The sequence below is a fragment of the Artibeus jamaicensis genome, unplaced genomic scaffold, assembly GCF_021234435.1.
Source record: "Artibeus jamaicensis isolate MK-2021 breed Jamaican fruit bat unplaced genomic scaffold, CSHL_Jam_final scaffold_847, whole genome shotgun sequence".
Taxonomy (NCBI): Eukaryota; Metazoa; Chordata; class Mammalia; order Chiroptera; family Phyllostomidae; genus Artibeus; species Artibeus jamaicensis.
Genome location: NW_026522057.1, coordinates 26,584,972 through 26,608,292, shown reverse-complemented (window position 1 = coordinate 26,608,292; position 23,321 = coordinate 26,584,972). Strand labels below are relative to the sequence as shown.

Sequence of the window (23,321 nt, the reverse complement as noted above, 5' to 3'; positions counted from 1 at the left end):
GATTCGGCTGTGTCTGCACATGCGTTCAAAACATGGGTGATAAAACTAACTCCCAAAGGTAGAAGTTTGTGTTGTTAAACATAAACCTTCAAGGCTAGAAGGTTTTCTGACAGTGTTTGTAGAGCATCTACCAGCCAGAAAAGGCCCAGACCCTGGGCCTGCCGCCCAAACCGCCGGCAGCGGGCTGGATGGAGAAGCAGACAGGCCCTCCCGGGACTGGCCAGGCCCTTCTACACACTCAGTTTAGCGGGAGAAAGAGGCGGGCTGTTCTGAAAGAATGTGCAATGGCTATAGATAAAGGAGGCGGGGGAAGGAGGAGCGGGGCTCGTTCTGGGACTGGGGCATCGTCTGCAAGGAAAAAGCATTTGCTGTTTCTGAGTTGGCTCTGGCCCTCTCCCCAGGGTCCTACTGGTCTAGCTCCTTCGCAGCCTCCAGCTTTGGCAGGGTCCAGGGGTCCAGAAGGTGGGTAAGGCGTCGGCGATGGGTAACAGACGACATCACGCCTCAGAGGACAGTGAAGCTCTGTTCCGTTTATTGCAAGTACAAGCAGGGTTTTATATTTTCATTTTAGGTATTGATTAACATTTGCAGCATAGCATGATCAGTTAAGCAGAAAAAATCAATACAAAGGTAACCAGGAAAAATACGAAAATTCCCATACATTCAGTTATAATAAAGATTATTTTGATCAGGAGAGCCATTAATCAGACAATTAGAAGTAGCTGTGTGTACAGAATTTGAATGTCTTAATTGTATATTAAAATTTCTCAGAATTTATCATGGGGCAAAAGGATACGCTAGATTGAGTAGAGGTAATAGGAGATTTATTATAAGGCCTTTGTGATGTCTAACTTAGCTATCTAGCCCTTTCTGTCTAAAATGTTTCTCTGTGTACTATAAACTGACTCTCTAGTAACTGTTTCTACGTGTTTAGTTTGTAATAGTTAACCAGCCCTTTTTAAATTTCTTTGCCTGTCCAATTGATATATATTCTTATTCAAGGTAAAGGAGGGGCTGTTACTGCAACAACTTTTAAACATTCAGAGACTATTTCATTAGAGGGAACTTTGTTCTCTGGTCAAGAAATTATTTTGTGCAACTTCATAGGAATTATGCGAATCAATGAACCTGAAATATAAGTATCTAACAATCCCACCACCTTTTGATCATCAAAACAAATATGTAACTTGTTTTTCTTATTTCTGGTACACTGTGGTGGTCCTGATCACTTTAAGTTGCTCAAACCAGGGTAATTTATACAACTTGACATGTTTTCCCTTATGGTTAACAATTATATCACCCTGGCTGTCGTACTCCCCTGTACAAGGGAGAGGGGAGTCTGTGGGGATTTTTCTATCCTTTCAGGCAGTTCCGTGGGGAATACTAATGTTTTCCCCTGAACTGTTCCCTCCTCTTGGGTGATTTTCACAGGAATAAGTAAGTATCGTACAATGCCTATATTCAGTAGCAAGAGTAAAATAATTAAAATAAAATAGCCAATTGTTAACCCATTTTGGATGCCACGTTCGCCTCCTGGGAGACAAATTCCTTGAACTCAAATCCTCTATGCCCGGACCTTGTCAGACAGCATGGTTGGAAGAGGACGTGGCCCTTCCTTCTGCAGAGGGGCCTCCCTGACCCTCTCCAAAGAGAACGCTAGATCCTTGAGCAACTCACCATCATGGCACCCCACTTATGTTCTTCCTGACCCTGGACACAAGGCAATGATTTCATGAACACTTGTCGCTTTGTTCACTGATGCTCTTCTCTACTGACCTTGAGCTCCATGAGGGGTGGGGGCCGCTTCCTATCCTCACCTGAGTCCCTAGTGTCCACATCTGGAGGATGCAGAGAGAAGTTGTGTGTGTGTGTGGGGGGGGGTTATCAGACTTTTCATGATTCAATGGCACCATTAAGCCCTGAACCAATTCTAGTCCTGGAAATCAACCTGTGGGCGGCAGAGTCCTTTAACGGTCCCTCTCCAGTGGGGACGATGAGGCAGGTTGGGGGACAGCACATGTGCGGAAGATGCCAGGCTTTGTCAACGTTCAGTTCCACTGGAAACGTCAAGTAGGCAGATGTTCCAGAACATAGCTCAGGGAAAGGGTGGAGCTGCAGATGGAAACTGGGGGTCGTGCAGATGCCCCGTAGATGGTCTTTAAAGTGTGGGACTAGACGAGGTCACCTAGAGAGACAGAAAGGTCCCCAGTCACAGCGCTGGGAAGCGTGGCAGTCTTCGGGCCGTGGGACCACATTCCACACCAGTTTGTCAACTACCCAGCTCCTGTTCTTCAGGAGCGGCCGTCAGGAAAGGATGAGACTCGGGTGAACTCTTATCCCCGTCCTCTGCCAGCTGTACAACTCAGCTAGTTCTCCCGGTCTCCTTTTCCCCATCCATAAAGTTACCATGGGCCACGTGACCTCCCTTACTTCTCAGCAGCCACACCACATGCCACTGGTACTGGGATGGGGAACCAGCTGAGCCCCCGTCCAGAGGAAGCCCGCAGTTTGGTGGGAGAAGCCTGGAGACAGAGTCCCATGGAGGCAGAAGGGCCCATTGTAACTCTGAGAGACTCCATGTGTCGGGGTGATTCCCAGCCGCCTGGTGAAGAGAGCATTTTAACCACCTTTTTCTAAAAGAGGCAAGTCTGCCCATCTTCCCCCTCACTGGCCACAGATTTACAAATCAGCACCGGTGACCTTCATCTAGGTGGCTACTAGGTCAGTGTAACTTGAAAGGGAGAAGCTCTGAGGGTATGTCCTGCTTACAGCCTCTGACCCAATCCTGGGGGGGGCTGGAGCGCAGACTACAGAGCAAACTGCATGGGCTCCAAGCCTCTGCGCCTCAGTCTTCCCATCTGTAAAGTGGGGGCAATTATAATAGTCTCCACCCTGAAGCATTGTGGGGACAGTTGAGTGAGTTAATATAGCACAGACTCTATAAACGTCAGCTTGGATTCTGGGTCCCTTATGCACACTGGCCCTCTCCCCCTGACCCGGGCCCAGAGTGGTAGCCAGGATACTGCCCACTCAGACTGTGGCAGTGCCAGTCCTGCAACCAGAGCCAGCTCATCCAGGAGGGCAGTGAACCTGAACTCATTTTCAGGAGCTAATGAATTCTTCAAAGTCCTCTGAATGGGGCGCTGGTTCCACCTCCCCGGGTGATCAGGCCCAGAAAATAGCCCTTTGAAAAGTGACCTGTCCCAGCCTGAAGCTGCTGTTTTGCAGACAGACCTGTCTGCCTACCAACTCCCATGTTCTTTTACAGGAAGCCAGAGAGCTGTCACTTCTCAAAATCCTGGCAGGTGCAGCTGGGACGAAGCTGCCGGAGGAAAAGGAGCTCTTCCCCAGTCAGCTTGGCAAAAGTGACATCCTGGGGGCACTTGGTCCTCCTGAGCTGCCCCTGGGGCAGCCCATGGGCTCCCGCTGCTCTGTGCTGCTCACCCTGGCCCCTTCTCTGTACGAGCTTGTTGCATTTTCCTCTACACAGGGCCGAAGCTCCAGGCATGCAGGACCCTGACAAGTTCCCTGGCTCTGGATGCCCTGTGCCATGCCCAGGTTTACAACAGAGTAGGGGGCAAGTCAGGATTGGTTGCATGAATGAATGAATGAGTGAATGAATGGTGTCTGCCTGTTTCTCTCTCCTGCTCGGCCCACCCTCTCAGCGATTGGAAGCTGCTATGAGTCTAGACATCATGGCCTCTCCCTTTGGGACGGACACATCCATGTTGATGCTCCTGACCCAGCATCCCTCAAGTTCAGAGTGTCAGGGTACCAGGGTACCAGGCTGAGAAGAACAATGGGCATCTCCCCAGTGCACTCTGTAGACGAGAACCCAGACCCCACTTCTCCCCACTATCTTGCCTAATAGCTTTGCCAACTGCCAGCCACCTCCCACCGATCACTGTGGGGGTGCCCCTATTGAGGGATTGGGAAGCCAAAAGCGCAATGATAAGACTCATTAGGCACCGGCAGTTTCTCTTCTGAGGCACCATTAGTTTATGTAACCATCACCGCAGCCCTGGGAGGCAGGTGCTGTTACCCCATCTCCTTTTTACAGGTGGGGATACAGAAGCTTGGAGAGGTTAAGTGGCTCCCAGCGTTCTGGAATTCTAACCCGCGTGGCCTGACTCCCGGGTAGGGTGTGATCAACTTCCGCCCCAGCAGGGCGTTAAAACACGCCCACTCTACCGGCAGCGGCAGTGTGCTGGGAGGATGAAATGAGACAGTTCTGGACCTAGCTGCAGTGCTCGCTCTTCCTGTCCTGACTATGGCAGCTCTGTGACCTCAGGCAAAGGACTTGGCAAGAGAAGACCACCCCCCTTGCAGGGCTTGGGGGGAGAAGGAGGTGAAACACTACCCCACAACTCCTCACCCACAATCCCAAATCCAAACGCCCTGAAAACTGGCAGAGAACCTGACCTGGCTGCACCTCATCTGGCGGCAAACCCCGGCCTTGTCTGACCGCGAGGCTATTTACAGGGTGTTTTCAGATCCCACGCAGCGTGACTGTTCAGAACGGCTCTGTGCCCAGCGACAGAGAACTGCCCTGGGCCAAGAGTGTCATCTGGAGTGTCATGGTATCCGCACCATCTGACATCTCCGGCGTCATCAGAACGGCTCTGACCTGCGAACCACACCCGGGGCTCTGGACACGGCGTCGAGTCTGTAGCATCTGCTGCACAAAACTGGGATACAGCACGTGCTCAGTAATTGAGAGGCTCCCCTCCTTTAGGATTACACACATCCTTAACCTTTCTCGCCAGCCCGCTCTACTTTTCTATGTTAGAATCAAGAGTTCTCATGCATTTCAATGGATTCTAACAGATACTGGTGAGAATCCTGGTTAAAAACGACTGTGTTCCGTACTGACCGTGGGCAGGGCTCTACGCCCATTGAGCGCAGCTGGGTGGTGAGGCGCACGCCCTCTGCCAAGGCATTTCCTCTGTTCAAATCCCAGCTCTGCCGCTTACCAGCTGGGCCAGCTGTTATGGTGCCCTCTCTCCCTGGCAGGATAAATGGGGATACGATCACAGTTCGTACCACAGAGCCCAGAGGACTTAAAACAGTGCCTGGCACATATTAAGTGTTAGCAGATTTGTTATTATCAGTCTTCGCTCTGAAGTGTGCGTACCATAACCAGCCTGGTTGTCCCGGTGGGGAAACTGAGGCATGGGGCAGTTAAGTAACTTGGCAGTTCGGCAACAGAACCCTATGCTCTACTGCCTCTCAGGAGCTGGGACAGAAGGGAGCGTGGGAGGGAAGGAGAAGATAAGGGAAAATGGCACCGTCCACCCGGGCGGTCAGACAGTCCGTCTATGAGAGTCATCGGTTAACATGAACACCCCTCAGATTTCAAGCACCAGTCAAAATATATTAGAAACACAAGTCTGGGCCTCCTGCAATTGACATTTTTACCAAAGGTGCTTTCCTCTGAGAAATGGTCGGGGAAACTTGGGTGCAGGGACACTCGGCAGACAAAGACCAGAAAAGCAGCTTCCAGCCTGGGAGACACGGAGCGAGAGCCTGGCCTGCGGTGGCCGACCCTCGAGCCCCAGCCTTGCATTTAAGAGAAGGTTCAGCTTACAGAACCTCGTTAAGACTGTAGCCGGTCTTGGCCCTGGCCAGCGTGGCTCAGTGGGTTGTATGTCAACCCACGAAGAAAAAGGTCACCGGTTCGATTCCTGGTCAGGGTACAAGCCTGGGTTGCAGGTTTGGTCCCTGGTCAGAGTGCATATGAGAGGCAACTGATTGATGTTTCTCCTCACGTTGATGTTTCTCTCCCTTTCCCTCCCATCCCTTCCCTCTAAAAATGAATGAATAAATAAATAAATATCTAAAACAAAAAAGACTGACTGTAGCTGGTCTTGACCATTTTTCAGCTGAAATAGCATCAGGTTTAAAAAAAAAATTAAGAGCCGCAGAGAAGGGGCCAGCTTTCAAGATGACCAAGGTGACATCAATGGTTTCCTTCAAACAGGGCCAATTCTACGGAAAAATTCCTTGTGAGTAACTTGCAAGTCTTATGGAACAGTCTACAAATCTCAGAGGCTGTCGGGGATGAGTTGGAAATAGACAGCCAAGTATGGAGGAAGGGCAAACCAAATAGTATTTCCTTGTCTGATGAGTTTGTATAAGGAAATGCCGGAGGAGCCGATGCCAGAGGACTGAAATGATATAGGTGATGGCTGTTAAAAAGAAATTAGGGCCCCGGCTCAGTTGGTCGGGCAAAGGAAAAGGCCACAGGTTCAATTCCCGGTCAGGGTACGTGCCTGACTTACGGATTCGGCCCTGGTTGGGATGTGTGCAAGAGGCAACCGATCGACATTTCTCTCTCATGTGGATGTTTCTTTCCCTCTCTTTCCCCCTCCCTTCCCCTTTCTCTAAAACTAAATAAATAAAATCTTAAACGAACTTAGGAAGGCAAGCAAAACAGGGCGGACAGTTAGACAACCACTCTGTTGATACAATTAGAGAGACATAGGCAACTTTGTTTAAATAGCTGTTGACAGGTTGTTGGGAACTCAGGAAAATAGTCACTAGCGGAAACAAGAACCAAGTCTTCAGCCAGGACCTAGGCACTCTTCCTAACCGCTCCAACCTTTGAGGAAATAGTTGGGTGCGAAAAGCATTAAAGCAGTTCTGATTTTTAAAACCCAAACAAAATTTTCTGCTTTTCCCGAAGAGAGCTGTTCAAGAAATTGAAAAGTAATTGCTAACAGCATTGGCTCATTATGACTTTTCGGTTCTCCCTCCGTATCAGTTGCATTTTTGTGCTTCTTTCCCTGTGTACCTGGGCCTTCTATTTTCTCCAATAACACTTTTATTTTAAAAAGAAAAGCAAGAAAATGCTATAGCTGAAACTTGGCCCTAGCTGGTTCTGTTAAGGAGAAAGTGAAGGAGAGCGAGCAGCTGGGCATGTGTCCTCTGCTCCCACCACACCGCCTGCCCCAGGCCCTCCTGCCCTGGAGCAGACCAAGACCTTGCTTGTCCTCTCGTTCTTGGCCAGACCTCTCAAGAGAGAAACAGGCCCTGCTCCAGCCTTAGGCTGCTTACAATTCCTTGCAAAGATAGGAAACCCCAGCCCCTGGGGGTGAGGCTGGGACGCTTTCCAATTCGCAGCTTTTGCAGAAAAACAATTAGAGAAGCAATTAGAGATTCAACAGCCAGCAATCAGGGAACAAAGGCTGGCAGAAACCAGCAACCAGTCAGCAGAGACTGGAGGACCCTTTAACAATAGAATGGTTACCAAAAACCTGAGAAGCCTCTCCTCCCCTGCCCCATCAAGCCTGGGAGTGGTCCCCTGGTCTGTGACAACAGAGACAGCAGTGCTCACTAAGGACATCTCTGTGCGTAACTATAAGTGCAGGCCTGACTCTTTTTTTAATTTGATCCGCAATGCATGTATTGGCATATGGAGTGTCCCTTGCTTATTCCTTTCTAGTCAGCTTCATTAAAATATATGTAATTCACATGCAATAAAATGTAACCACTTTAAATGTAACTTTTGATGAGTGTTGACAAGTCTATGTAAATATCCTGATCAGGATGCAGAACATGTCTGTCACCCTAAGAGGTTCTTCCAGGCTTCTTTGTAGTCCGGCCCTTGCCCAACCCAGTTTCAGCCCCAGAAGCTTGCTGTCCGCTGTCACTGCCGATTAGTTTGGGCTTCCCCAGAATTCCCTGTCAGAGGAATCCTGTACTCTAGGTCTGGCTTCTTTGTTGCTGTTGCTGGGTTGCTGGGCTGGGTGGTTGTTGTTGTTAATGCTACTATAAATAGAATTTTTTTAAAATGTAGTATTCAAATTGTTTACAGCTAGCAAAAAATTAGTTACTTTTTGTATGTTGACCTTGTTTCATACAATGTTGCTAAATTCACCACATAAGTAGTTCTAGTAGTTGTTGTATAGGTTTATTAACATTTCTTAGTTAACAACTAGGTCATCTGTGACTGAAGAGAGTTTTACTTCTTCCTTTCTGACATTTTTGACTTTTATTTCTTTCTCGTGCCTTATTGCACTGGCTGGCACCTCTAGTACTATGTTGAACAGTAGCAGGTGTTTCTTCTTGTTGCCTGTCTTAGGGGAGCAGGCAGGCAGCCTCTCACCGTGAAGGATGATGGTAGCTGTGGGTTTGTGGTAGATGCCCTTCATCAGGTGGTAGAATTTCATCTTGTTCCCAGTTTGCTGAGAACCTTTTTAGAAGATGGGCATTAGGTTTTATGAAACATTTCTTCTGCATGTATTGACAGGATCACCCGGTTTTTCTCCTTTATTCTGCTAACATGCTGCTTTGTTTCTGTTTTTGTTTTGGGAGGCTGCAAAAGTATGATTCAGACCCTGAGTTTTGTCTTTGCCAGTAATTCATTTAGCACAGGTTTGCTGTGAGACTTATAGTAATTTCACAAGCCAACAGCACCCAGGATAATAACTCTTAAGAAGCCAAATAAAGAAATAACACACTCCCAAAAAATGACAGATTAATAGCACTCTTTATTGTTCCAGGCAAGGAGAGGTAAGAGAACAGAATTTAAAATTCAACAGAGGTGTATCTTTTCATATGAGGAAGCACTGGGAGTGATGACCGCCAATGAAAGAGCTGATTTCCTGCTTCCAGCTCAGAAGTGTAAGTGCTCAGTTGCTAGGGAACGAAGATGCCAGCGTTGGTGGGCAGGCTGGTGTCTCTCATTAGGGACTAAGCTGTTAACCACCGCTGTCTTCCAGAAGCACCTCACCAAGGCAGGACACGTGCCCTGAGGGTCTTGGGGCATTTTTTATATTAGCAAAGAAGAGTCCCTTCTGTCCAAACTGAAACTCTCATATAGTCCTCACAAACTCCCAGTATTTATAGTCTAGATGTTCCCTTGCTATAGTTGCTTCTCCACGTGTACTTATGAATACGGCCCGGAGGAGCCCCTCAGTAACGAGGCTGCTCACTGCCTGTCGATGACAACAGACATATATGGGATGACACCTTGGTACGACTCACGTCACTCTTATATCGAAGCAGCTTTTTTTCCCTTTATCATAAACAAGTGGGTTTGAAATCATATTAAACCAATGTACAACATAGACTGAATCAGACTGATTGATTTTGGAATGTTAAAGCAACCTCAAATTACTGGAACGTATCTCATTTGATCATGATATGTTATCTATTGCTGGATTTGACTGCTATTGTTTCGCTAAGGATTTTTACCCATTTTAATCCCTGCTGTACCCGCCCCCCCCCCCAGAGCCTAGAACACTGCCTCGAACCCAGTAAAAGCTCAGTAAATGTGTGCTGAATGAATGAATGAGTCCGGTAGCTTCCTCTGTCTGGCTGGCAACGGAAGGGGGATTCCTAGGTAACGGCATGTTCCAAGGCATGGAGGCATGAAAGATTGGTGCATCAGCCACTAACTAGCTGTGTGACCTTGAGCAAATCTATCCTGCCTATCCATAAAAAGGGAACAAAAACAATAGGGCGGCCAAACACTCTGAGTATCCAACGAGATAATATATATATGAGACACCTTGGAAAAACTGTAACCTGAAGGCAGTGTTATCACTAACAAGGAGGTGGGGAGACCAGATTCCATGTCTAGCCTAGCCGCAAACTGATGGTTCTTGGGGAAAAACGGCAGGAGGCTGGGGGCTGCCTTGGCCTTAGAGGCCTGGATCCCAAACACCTGTGTGAGAGAGACAGCAGCCACGATAGAGGGCGGTGCTCCCAGGATGGCAGCACCTCCTGGGGTTTAAATTTTTGCCCAGATGGGAGCAGGTCCCTCCTGGCTAACCAGGTGGCATTACTTTCTCCTCTTTTGTCCTTCTGCCTCATAAATCTTCAGCTAGGACTAACACTGACTTCCTAAGCAACTAAAGCAAGGGATTTGGGGAATTCACGTAGCACGAGGAACACTTTTCCTTCCTGCCCGCCTTCTTTCCTTCCTTCCCTTTTTCCCCCCACATATGGAGCAGCTAGTATGGCTTTTCCCCCTTTCTAGGCCTGGGAGTAATGGTTTTAATATAGAGTACTCACTGTATTTGTATTTTGGATGACTGCCCCCAAGAGTTGTTTTTCAAGAGTCCCAGCAATCAAATCCCCAGCTCCTGTGTTTGCACATAATTCCCCTTCTACTTAAGCTCTTTTTGTGTTTACACTTGGGACACCTAGCAGCTTGGTCTGGACAAAGTACTGCTTTCAACTTGAAACCGCAGCAGCAGCAGAAGGAGCACCAGGAAAAGGATGGCTTTGGGGGAATTTCAGGAGATAGAAGCGAGTGATGGGCTGCTGAGGGGTGCGGTGGGGAGAGCCAAAAAGACGAGAGAAGGAGAGAGGGAGAGAGAGGAATTTGAGGTAACAGGGAAGTCTCTGGCACTGGTGACTGTGCAGATGGTGGTGTCATCATATTTCTAGGACAGGAAATAAAAGAGGCAGACAGGTTTGGGGCAGGGAAAGACTAAAACGATGAGTTAAGTTAGGGACATTTATTCACTCATTCATTTCTTGGGCATTACTAGCTGTAGATACCTTGTCAGGAAAAACCATGAGCAAATGAAACAGGGTCCCCGCAATTCTGAAGCAGGAGGACATCTTAAACAAATCGATCAACAAAGTAACTGCAGAAACCCATATGAGGAAATGAAACAGAGTCATGTGGTAGGTATGCTCCAAGGGTAGCCAGGGAAGCCCTGGTATCAAGACCTGGAGGTAAGAAGATGCCAGGCTGAGTTTGACAGTGACCCAAGCGAATACAAGTAGAGAGAAGCAGCTTGGATGTAGAAGCTTGGAGCTCAGTAGTCTTGACTGGAGGTGATCAGAAAAGGTAGACGAAAAAGCGTATTGCAGCATATACTACTATTTCTAGAAAAATAAAATATATGCAAAATGATACTGGGGGTACACTGGGAGTTTTAGGCTCTTTTGATTGTGTTTTTTCCCTAAACTGGGTGGTGAGATATCATATGTAATTGATATACCTTTTTACACATCGTAAGTATCACAAATAAAGTAAAAAATAAACTAAGAAAGTAAAAGGGCCAGGGGCTCTCCAGACTTGGCCAATCCCAAGGTCTCAGTCTGCGAGCAAGGAGGGAGCACACTGCTAGGGCAGATCCTCCAACCAGCAGCCTGGGCCCAGGCTGGCCCCGCCCAGTCTTGTGCTCCGAGCGGAAACCCCGCCCCGGGCTGTGCACTCGCACCGCCCACGTCCAGTCGTTCGCCAATGGGCGCTCAGATGGGGGCTCACACCCCCGCCGTTCCCCGCCCCCAGCGCGCGCCGCCGCGTGACGTCACGGCCCGGCCCCCGCCACGTGATGGCCGCGCGGTGTGGTCCCACTGGACGCCGGGCTTGAGCCGCAGAGGCCGGCTAGTGGCCCGGGGCTGCGCGGCGGAGGGAGGGCGCGGGCCGAGGGAAGCGGTCGTGGGGGCGCGCGTGCATGGCGGCGGCGCCGGCGGACGCCTGAGAGCAGCGGCACTAGCGGAGCGGGCCTCCTCGGGTATCCTTCCACCTGCCTCGTGCCAGCGGCACCGGCGCGGCCATGGCGACGGGCGCTCAGCAGGAAAACACGCTGCTTCACCTCTTCGCCGGCGGGTGAGCATCTCGGCCCGACTCCGCCTCTCTCTGGGCTGATTCCCTTCCCTTCCCCGACAGAAGCGCCGGCGCCCAGAGAAGGAAGTCCGGATGTCGGGGCGGTGATAAGGGCCCGGAGGCGCCGGCCTTTTCCCCTCCCAAATTCACATCCTCCAAGGGTGGTGGTACCCCGGACCTGCTGCGCTCCCACGCCCACACCCCTCCCCGCAGCGTCTCCACAGCCTTTACTTGTTTTAAACAATTACAGGCTAGTGTGCCGAGGGTCACTCGGGGGCGGTCCTGCCTGGCCGTTGTGACTGGGCTGCCCTGCGTCCTCCCTGCTGGCCGCCCTGGCTGCGCTTCCCTTGCAGTCCCGGGGCCTGGGCAGTCTGACCGATGCTCAGGTTGGCCCAGGAGGTCCCCAGGGTAGCGCAGGGCGGAGTTCAGACAGTTCTGTCGGCTGTGGTCTGGGAAGTGCTGGCGAACCGCGGTGCTGGCCCGCAGCCCGTGGGAGAGCTATTGGGGGACCCCGGCAGAAAGCAAGGTCAGGAAGGCGTGTGGAACTGCTTCTTTCCTGCTGGTAGACGCGTCCAAAGTGAGAGGTTTTGTGTTTTGAGAGCTGCGTTCGTTTGATCATCACGCTTCTGATATTTGTAATGGAGGCAACGCATTTTTATGGAGGTTGGGTGATAAAGGGGTTCAGGAAGAGAGCTGCTTTGTTTCTTCAGAAAACACACTTTAAATTTTTTTTTTTAGTATTAGTCATGTTTTTTCTTTTAATACATCTTGTGACTTTGGGTCCTTTTGGAGTCTTCCAGATGTTCAGAGTCTTATTTGAGGACCTCACAGGCCTGGCACGGCAGGTTTTTAATTGTAAGGCAGTCTGCATAAAACTGCACTTATTCTGGATTGTCACCTTGACTTGAGTATTTTAGTTGCAGCTTAGACTGCCGCCTAGATATGTTTATGTTACAAACGAGTAACTGTTGAAAACTTAGCTGTGAAAATATGGTAAAAGGGTTCTGAGCACTATGTACTTATTGTGGGAACTCTGGCAGTTTCTTTGTTTTTTCAACCAAAAGAATGGTGTTTGTTCATAAATAAGTAGTTCTCATTCGTCTCTTCCCTGTCGTTCGTTCCCTCTCATTCTTTCACTTCATTTCCCCATTGATGTTTCAACTTCGGGTGGGGGGGCAGTTCCTAAATTATGACGGTGAATTAATTTGTCATTCTGGAAAATTTTCAACAAGTTCGCCATATTATTAAAGTCATTTTTCCAGCCAAAAAGGATATTTTTTTTCCTAATGATGTTATCCTCAGGGATTTTGATTTATTGTTGTTAGTCATGTGGTCTTTTAAAGAGTTCTTTGTATTTCACCCTGAGAGACTTACTGGCTTGGTGCAGCTTTGCGAGGCTTGCTGCGTAATGGATTGCCTTGTCTGGACAAATCTGCCTGTGCGCCCTTCACAGTGCCCTCTGGCTGCTGGTTCTCCTCTGGGAGCCTCATGGTGGAAGAAAACCGCCGCGGCCGGCACATCTCCCCTGGACTGATTAAACTGTAGAGAGTTCATTAGGGTAGTGCCCGAAGCCCTGAATCGAACAGGTTTCAGCTCCTTCAGTAGCATTAGCATTTCAGGATCACTAGGAGATGTTGAAGAAAGAGAGTAAACCTGCCGAACTTGGTAACTGAATGGATTTTCATTCCTTCCCACTAACCTAGAGTATAGCAATGGCACTTTTTGGGTGGAAGAACATTATAGGAGCTGAGTATTGAATGGGTATGTCATACAGTTAAAAATCCATCACCCTAGTGCTTCCGCCTGGTCCAGTGGGTGACGTGCCGCTTTGTTCTAAGTAACCAGTTTCTGTGTTGGCCAGCTGGCATCTTTCCAAAAAACTAAGTTCCCTTCCTTTGAAAACAGGTCAGCCCTCACTTTTTAAATGTCACATTTCTCCTGCTTATTGACTAGCCATTAGAAATGAACATCTACCAAGTTTAATGCTATCACTAATTAATGACATTGAATAAATATTGTATTAGGTAGCAGGCTTATAAGTGGTTAAAAATTAATTTTAGGTCCTAGAAAATAAGAATTACACTTGAAACAACTCAGTGGTCTTTCAGATTTAATTACTTTTTAAAAAGACTGTTTCGTGGGTTCTTTGCAAAGATGAAAATACTCCCACGTTAAGCTGCAAATCATCTTTTTAATACAGTGTTTCCCTTTAAGAAAGCAGAGAACCGAAAGAAAAACCACCCACAAACCAACACCTAGAAATGAGCACTTTAGAAAAAGCTTCAGTGGACGAGAAAGTGTACCGAATGTAATTCTGTAGTTAATTTTAAAGTAGGCTCCTATTTTAAAAATTGCTTTCTTCCTAGTGCAGTACTGCATTTTAATGACAGCAGGGTGGGCGGTGATCTCTCTAATGGAGCCTCGCCCTGCAGCAGTTACAGTGAGGGGGGCAGTTCCCAAGCCCAGGCCTGGGGGTCAGTGAGGATGCTTAGACAGACAGGGCTACTTACTTTGATGGCGTTGCTAGTTTTAGCCAGTGTAAACGACTGGGCATCCTTGTGTGTGATGTGTGTAGTTCTGTAATTATTTCCTTTGGATAAACCATCAGAAGTACAACTGCTGAGTTAAAACACATCTTTAAGGCGTCTGGTACCTACCACCATGTTCATAAACTGTCTTTTAGGGCTGGCGACTTCTGCGTGAGTGAGCCACATTCATTTGATGTTGACTTGCAGTATTTTTAGGAATTTTGCTGCTTCCGGCTTTCTTTCCTCCTGTCCGAACACCTGGGTAGCAGTGTCCAAACACAGGGTGTGCTCACACTGGTTTTATCGCTACCCCGCAGCGAAACCTACCATTCCTTCTCTGCTGTCTAAAGCGGCTCCTCTGCAGAAGGGGCCCTTCTGTGTCTAGGCCGTATGTCTGTTGAGAAAAATCCCTTCAATTTACCTGCCCAGCTACCTGGGGACTCTGGTTGTCTATGCAGCCTTAGTAACATCCTTCCCCTGCTGAGCAAGCAAGTGGCATCGCAGGGTACGATTTAGGGGAGGAGCTCAGCCCCTGAAATAGACTAAGCTGTCATTACATGTAGAGTTTAGTGGCCTGGATTATATGCTTCCGGTCTCATTTTTATGACATGATTTTTTCTTTTATCATCAAATGTACTTATATAGTCCTTAATATCTATCTTAGTGGGAATGTGGTATGTCTTTAAGGTTTTAAATATATATAATCCAAGATATTTTCAAAATCCAGTTTCCCTCCGCCCCTACCACGGACATCTGTCACCTGGTGTGCCCCTGCACTGCATTTTTCTCTGCAGGGTTAATCTGTATTAGCTAATGGTTACTTTCGAGGTGTCAGATACATGTTAATATAGTTGCTAGGGGGCAATGCAGGGAAGATGCAAGACATTTCAAATGCTTGAGGAAATTTTGATGAGACAAATACAAGGTACATGTCATATTTTTATATGGCTTATGTTAGTATACCAAGACTATAAATTTCATCCAGTGTATGTCATATATATAACAAACACTTTTAAAAACTGTGTGGTGTTTGGATAAAAGATTCCTGCTAGAATCTAAGCTTCGTGAGGCTAGCAGCCCTGTCTGTTCTCTTCAGTGGTACGTCCCAAGTTCAGGGCCCCACCTGCTGCAGAGGCTGAACCGACCGATGCCTGTTCAGTGGTCACCTAAGTGAACAAAGGGTGTTGTGCGTCATGCTCGGAAGTGTAGATTGACGTGGCTTGTTGATTGTCCCGAATTAAGAGCAGCGGTACTTCAATTATTTGTGAATTATGAGCATAAGTCTATGCTAAGATTTGCTGAAACTGTATTGGCATAGGGTAACATTTTGGATTTGTGTATTTATGAAAGATACTGATTCTCTTCAGGATCAGAAAGTATTACAGTGTTTTTAATGTATTCCCAGTGCTATTTAAAATGTTCTTTCTAAATAAGATAAAAGAAGTAGCATTTAAAGGATAATTAGTTGCATCAAAAAGTGTGCCTTTTTCTTTGAGGGAATGCAGAATTTGCATAATCAAAATCTTCTAAACCTTATGCAGGAAAACTGCATGTAGAGAGAGAGGTATGGGTGTGAGTGCAGAGCTGGCGGACGGAAGGGGACACTACGGAAAAGCCGCCGAGACCCGGGGCGGGGGGCCAGCAGGACCCTGTGTCGGTGGCGATGTTGCAAGGAGCTCACTGGCCTTGGCTGCCGTGCCTAAAATGAGCAGCATATTTGTAGGAAACAGAGGTTCTTGTTGAAAACATCGAGTTAAAAATGATATTTGTTACTTGAAACTCAGGGTTAAAAGGTAAAAATTTGTATGCATGATTTAAAATTTTTATAGCTCAGTTGGTTAGACCATCATCCCGATACTCCCAGATTGTGGGTTCGATCCCCAGTCAGGGCACATACAAGAAACAACCACTGAATGCATGAATAAGTGGAACAGCACATCAGTGTTCTCTGTCTGTCTGTCTGTCTGTCTCTCTTTCACTCTCAAACCAATTTTTAAAAAAAACCCACATTGGGATAGTGAACACACCATACAATATACAGGTGATATATGATAGAAATGTATACCTGAAACCTATATGATTTATTAACCAATGTCACCCCAATAAATTCAGTTTTTAAAAATTATATAGGATAATCAATAAAATAATTTTAAAAAATTGTAAAGGTAAAAAACCAAGACATGTTAAAAACAGAGAGAAAAAAGGAAATCTAGCTGAGAAACTCCAAAGTAAAATAAAGGTAAAAAACCAAGACATGTTAAAAACAGAGAAAAAAGGAAATCTAGCTGAGAAACTCCAAAGTAAAACAACAAAAACTCTATATACACACGTGTGTGTGTGTGTGTGTGTGTGTGTGTGTGTGTGTGTGTATACATGTATATAGCTTTGTTCTGCTGTAAACTGGAGGAGAGGAGCCTAATCCACAGGGGAAAAATCAAGCCAGGCCTCTGTGGGTAGAAAGATCAACGGTTAAATAAATAGGTAATAAACACAGGACTTCAGTTCCAGGTGAGAAGACTTAAGGCAGAGAATGGGAGGACAGATGTTATTATAGAAAAAGAAACAAGTAGAAAAAGAGGGAAAGGGCACCCACAAGTCAAGGTCATAGATTTTTCAGAAAGTCAGGCAAGGAGTCAGGGAGGAGCCGGCTGCGGGGGCTGCCCCTGATGGCCTCCCTGCCCGAGTTCAAACACCACGGCTGGTGCTGCTGATGGAACCGCCCATTGCACCTGCTCTGGACTTGCCGGCAGTGACCAGAGCATGTTACCTGAGGGCGAATTAATTGGGCATCCACGGTGTTTCCAAAGAGCTGTTAGAAACTGCCTTTTAGAGGATTATTGATAAGAGTAAAACCCTTGAAGTGTTTCTTGAAAAGCCTGGATGTACGGTTTTTTGGACTGGACTCACTCAGGAGGCTTTCAGTTCTGAATAAGAAAAAACTTAGGTGGAAAAAACTTCCACCTTGCTTGATTCTTGGCAGGTACACCGGAATTCCAGAGAAAGCCAGGCTGCAGTCAGGACTTACCTGAATGGTTCAGCAGTGTCTGTGTGTGAGCAGAGGACTGCTCCGCCTTCTAGAAATACCTGCTTGATTCTCTCGTCGGTCCCTGCACGCACACAGCGTGGCTTACAGCAGCTCCCAGTGTTTGTCCACCGTTGGACAATCTGGAGCTTCACTCTGGCCCAACCTGGACACGCACCCACCTCTAAGCCAGTCGGTGCTCCCAGCCATACGCTGCTTGGGCTCAGTTGCATGCCCACTGCTGATTTGGGGCTAAACCTAGAAATGGGTTCAGTCCCATTCAAACTATATGGCTTAAGAAATCTGGGATCTTGTTACAACAGGAAGAGGGGATGGATGCTGGGAAAACAGGCAGTAGCGGCCTCCACATTTGTTGCACTGCCTTCAAATACACTGTCCGTTTCATGGCTCCAGAACAGGGTTTCTCAGCCTCGGCCAGATGAGTCTGCTCGGCGTGGGGCAGGGCTGTCCTGTGAATTGTAGGGTGCTTAGAAGCCTCCCCACTACCCACTAGACGCTATACCCACTCCCTGATGTCAACAGCCAGAACTGCCTGCAGACGTTGCCAAATGGCCCAGGGAGCAGGCAGAATTGTCCGGGTTGAGAACCACTGGTCTAGAATAGTGGTCTTCAGACGCTGGTCACATAGCCCCGTAAATAAAATGTTTTTCCCTGTCCCCATGTGTATTTATATTTACTCTGTCAACCTTATACTAGGAAATGTGTACACAAAATAGAAATAAAATGGTGAAGGTTATAAAGATTGATATAATGAGAATGTATTTCTGTGCGGTTTTCCTCCCAAATGTCTGTGGATCATTCTGCACCCCTCTTAAACTGTGTCCCCCACTTTGGACGTGAGTGTTCTAGAACATTGGTAGCTCATCAGAATTTAGTCTGTCTCCTGAGGCCAACACTGTCACCGTGTCACTGGGCGTTGAATGTGACTTTTCCTGTTGGCTGAGCACTGGCTGCCAGGGCCGGAGCCGAGCCCAAAGGAGCCTGTGCTAAGTCGTGGAAAGGGGACAAAGTCCGGCTGCCACCAACCATTCGACCCCAGACTGCATACGCCGAGCAGGAAGGTTATAGTTGTCAACACTGACATGTGGAGTGTTGAGAGAGGCTTTTCCTGTCACTCTCTCCTTTTCCTGTCCCCAGCCCCTAGTAGTGTGGACTCCGTGCATAGAAGGAGCTGGTAAGGCTGAGAGATTGGTCACCCGCTCTGTGGCCGTGGCCAGAGGCTCCCTGCAGGTAGGGGCTCTTGCATCAACCAACGCAGGGGGGACTTCCTACCTAGTGGCAGTCTGGTTGCCTCATAGCGGGCATGGAAGGACACTGGTGAGGCCCATTGGCTTGGTGTTGGGGAGCATGAGGACCAGAGGAAGGAAAGGTACCGAGTGATGTTCGCAGGGTTCCCAGACCCAGTAAAGCCGAAAGAAATTGGCAGAGGGACTCCCGGTGGGACCGGCCTGGGGGTTCCCAGTGCTGGGGCACCTGGTGAGGTCACACACCATTTTAGTGAAATTGTAACATTGGCTGCGGCCACCGACACAGTCACAGCAAGACCGAGACCACTGGCAGAGACCACTCACTTCTGTCCTCGTGCCCGGGCACCCTCACAGCGGGACAGAAGAGGCGAAAGAGTAGACTATGTCTCCTCAAGCCCCTTGTCTAGCTGGCCGTGGTCTTGAGTCAGATTTGGGATGGAGGTTGTAGATGGGACTGAACTTAAAAAGCTGAAAGTTACCAGCTAGAAGTCGCGGAACCCGCCTGAGACTCACAGCTGGGAAGGGGTACTCGGCAGAGCACCTCGGAGAAGCAGTGGTGGGGAGGGCGGCCCACCGGGCTGAGGCCTCTGCCCTCTCGGTCCGGAGACCCCGGCATGGTCCTGGGCGTAACTGTTGAACTGTTGCTGAGTCGCCGTGGATGGGGCTTCCTCCGACCCAGGCTGACCTGGAAGGGTTTCTTCATATCAAATAATTAGGACTTAATAGGAACTCTTATACAAAGAATGGAATTTGTTGTATTCTTAAGTGCTCTGGACCCAACATGATGAATTATTTTTAGAAAAATTTGAAAAGCCAGTCTTTTTTGTGTTTCTTTTTTTTCCCCAGTATGTTTATTGATTTTAGAGAGGGGGAAACATCGGTTGGTGGACACCCACATGCACCCCGACCGGGGCAACCTTTTGACGTAGGGGCCGATGCTCTGACCAGCTGAGCCTCCTGGCCAAGGCTAGTATTTTGATTCATTTGTCTTCCCAGACTGATGAGTATTTTGTACGTATTGGCTTATGAAGAAAGAAAAGAAGTCGAGTGGGAAGATCCGTTTAAAATTCTGCTATGAAATGTTTTAAGTTTCAGGAGGACTCTTTGGAATCTTCCGCTGTGAACTTCCGTTTAGTGTCAGAACTTGTTTTCTTCTAATTAAGGGTATTATATTGAACGCATGTCCAGCACAGCTTAATGATTTAGAATATCCTGCGGGCGTTTTTTTCACCTAAGAGTCCCTTCCTAGCAGGTGAGGGAGCACCGACTTCTGAGTAGTGGCACTGTTGACAGTGCCTCAGTGTGCCCCCCAGGTGGGTGGTCTGGAAGGCGGGGCGGGGCCTGCCCACCACCGCTGCCTGCTTCCACCTGGGCTCAGTGTGCAGCAGGTAACGGAGTGACTACAAGAGTGAGTTCGGCTTGCCGGCCTCAGAGAGTCCACTGACTCACTGATACTGGGATGTTTGCCTTGTTAATAAGTAGGCACACTGTCCTGAAGGCCATCCTTTGATCAGGGGTATAGATTTGGATGACAGTTGGCCAGATAAGGGTGCAGCTGACTTGGGGACAAAGCAAAGGTGGTTGACCTGTGTCATATTCGAGTTTGTTGACTTTCTGATGAAAGAATTTACCCAGAAACTGTGGGGGGGGCGGGGCAGTTTAGTGGAATGGAATCTTGTTGTCGAACATAAATATATGTCAGCTATTTCTTTGTCTTACTCTGTAGCATATAAGTTTTCCAGTGTTTTAAAATACACTGTTTTAAGCTTTTTTTTAATTCAGGATTTATTATTTTTTAAAGATTTTGTTTGTTTTTAAGCAGAGGGGAAGGGAGGGAGAAAGAGAGGGAGAGAAGCATCAGTGTGTGGTTGCCTTTCACACACTCCACGCATTGGGTACCTGGCCTGTAACCCAGGTGTGTGCCCTGACTGGGAATTGAACCAGCGACCCATTGGTTCACAGGCCAGTACTCAATCCACTGAGCCACACCAGCCAGGGCTAAAATATACTTTTATTTGGTCCTGGCTGGTGTGGCTCAGTAGTCGAGTGCCAGCCCGTGAACCAGGGGGTCGCTGGTTTGATTTCCTGGGTTTCAGGGGCAATTATTTTGTGCGAAAAGACATGGTAGGACGTTATTCTTTTACCTCGTTTTTAAACACTCTCGTTGAAGCCTGTTTTCTTCAGCAACATTCTGGTGCTTTAGAGCCAGTTATACGGAACAGCGTTCGGTCCAGCTCACAGTTTTTTCTTGGTACGAAAGGGTATGTTACAGTGTTAAAGTCCTGCTTATCTGATCAACAGTTTTCCATTTTGAGTGTGAGTGAAGACAGTGTCGTCGGACCTGTCCGCAGCCCCCGTCTCTCCATGGCTGTCCCAGAGGGCTTACCCGAGTGCAGTGGGGCAGACACAGGCTTTGCGGCCCAGAGTCTGGATTTGGGTTTCAGTTTAGATACTTAGCCGCTTTGCACCTTGGAGAAAGTGTATAACCTCACTGAGACCCAGGGTCCCCGTCTGCAAAGGAAAGGTGATACCTCCCCACAGTCCCTGGGCGGCCTGTGGGGAAAATGCCGGCTGCGTCCTACGCCGGGGCCTCCCGCCCCATTTGACAGATCCCTTGCCTTGCTTTTGTGGTTGATGGGCTTAGGCCCCCAGTAGAGCTTAATTCAGGGTGTAATACCATCCAGATTTTAAAGCAGGTTTACCTAAGTAGCCCAAAATGCCTGTTTTCCTTCCCTGCACCTCCCGAATCTGTATACTTGCTCTTTTTCTGACATTTAGATTCCTTTCGGGGTGGAGGGCGGATTGAGGCTAAATACCAGTTCCTGCTGGTAGGGTCATTGGAGGATCCAATGCTTGTCCTGAGGCAGGCAGTCGGTGGTGGGAACGCTAGTGTTGCAGCCAGCAGCTCCCGGCACTGCGTCATCACGGTTTGCTGCGCTCTCTGGAGCTGCAGGCCCCTGATCGGAAAGCACTGCACGGGGACTTAGAGTCTGGTGGGGGGAAGCTGACTTATGTTCTGTGTGTGCCGGGGCTGCCCTTCCTGCCCCTGCGGTGGCTCCTCCCAGTCAGAGATACTGATGCTGTGTGAGCTACCGGTTGTGCCAGGTGCCCCTGGGGCAGTCCCCTGGGATAGCAGGCAGGCAGTAGGTGCTGTCTTCAACCATTTGGGTCCCTTAAAAGACCCTCCCCTTGAAACCTCAATTGAACGATTCCTTTGCTTAGCAAATCCTCTTTGTGGACTCGGGAGTTCTGATGGCGGATACAGGGGATACGGAGATGAGACGCACGCAGGTCCTGGGCCGCCGTGCTTCCAGGAGTGGAGCCCGTGTCACTGGTGGGTGGGATGGCGTTCGGTGGTCCGAGACACTGAGTTATCACCAGCCCGTCAAGCACCTGGTTTCATGGGTATTTCTGTTAAGAAAAGATGGAGAGTTGTCTCAAAGAAAGTTACTTAAGTTTCTAAATCAGGTAATATTTTCATATGAAAAATTATAAAGGGGAACCCTGACTCAGAAAGACAGGATGGCTAATGACAACACAGAGGATAATGTTTTTGTCATTAAAAGCAAGCTTTGGTTTAATTTTTAGTGGAGTCCAAATTAATTAGATTTTAATAAATGTCTGTTGCAGTAAACATTGATTTTCAGGTAGTAGCATTATCTGAATAGCTTTTGTTTGACTGAGAAATGATGCGTTTTCTGGACTACTCATTGCAACCTGGTAGTGAAGTTGGAAATGGCGTGGCCGACTGGCGGTCAGAAGTTGGTAAAAATATCACACGTCGACACAGAGGAGCAGCACGCAGCCAGCACAGACTACGTGAGTGTGTGCGCTGACGTCCACAGTGTCCAGATCCAGGGTGCGGAGTGAGGTTCAAAAGCCATTTGTGAAAAGCCCTAAAGGTTGTGCTAACACGTCAACAATGGTTATTTCTTTAGCTGCTGGGATTCCAACTGGGTGTTTTGTTTTTTTTTTTTACTTCCCCGTAGGTTCTGATTAGGAAGTGAACACAGGTCCTCTTTTTCTAATAAAGAACAGTTAGAGTTCATGTTTCATTTGTGCAGAGGAGGGCGGGCCTTTCTCATGCTGCTGTGATCTCTCTCCCTGCAGGTGCGGGGGCACGGTCGGTGCTATTTTCACGTGTCCCCTGGAAGTCATTAAGACGAGGCTGCAGTCCTCGAGATTAGCTCTTCGCACCGTCTATTACCCTCAGGTCCATCTGGGGACCATCAGTGGAGCTGGAGTGGTGAGGCCGACGTCTGTGACACCTGGACTCTTACAGGTTCTGAAGTAAGTGCAGTCCCCATTCTGGACTCCTGCCAGAGCCCCCCACTCCCCGCCCCCATCGATCCAGAATGTTTATGAAGCCCATCAAACAGGATGTTCTGTTTGCACAGCGTTTGTCCAAACTGAACGATATGGTTTCTGTGCCAATACCTTTGAACTCCGGCCTCACTCCCTTGGCAGCAGGTCACCCAGTGTGCGTGTGGCCGCCATCCAGGGCCGGTGAAAGCAGACCTAGCAGAACGGATCAGAGATGCGCGTGCAGACGACGCGCTCTTGCCCAGAACCTTTGGAGGCCTAGCGGGAGACGACGGGGTGGTGGAAGGACATTGAAAATTTCAAACTTCACAAGAGAAGGGTTTTGAGTATCTTAAGAGGGAGTCAGCTGGAAACAAAATGTTTCAGTGTTTTAATTTTTATTTGGAAATAATTTTACATTTATAGAGAAGTTTCAATATATATTTAGTATAAAATGGTTTTTAATATTTTTGTTTCATACGTAGGCTACCTGCCTAATGTACTATTTTTACTGCAGTAAAAATGTCTCATTCACTTACAGAGTAGATTAAACATGAGTTGAATTTGACTTATCGGCATCTAGGCTTAAGGCAAAATCAGAAATTCAGAATGGGGGTGTCTGAATTTCA

General features: G+C 48.1%; 1 protein-coding gene across 1 annotated transcript in view; it reads left to right on the top strand.

The window, feature by feature from the left end:
* Window positions 1–11,314: 11,314 nt before the first annotated feature.
* The window catches only part of SLC25A33 (solute carrier family 25 member 33), a 29,319-nt gene continuing 17,312 nt past the window's right edge, over window positions 11,315–23,321 (top strand). The window contains exons 1-2 of the mRNA XM_037165674.2: window positions 11,315–11,575; window positions 22,501–22,680. Of these exons, the coding sequence (XP_037021569.1) occupies window positions 11,523–11,575; window positions 22,501–22,680 (233 nt within the window). The 5' untranslated portion in view covers window positions 11,315–11,522. The remainder of the gene's footprint in view (window positions 11,576–22,500; window positions 22,681–23,321) is intronic.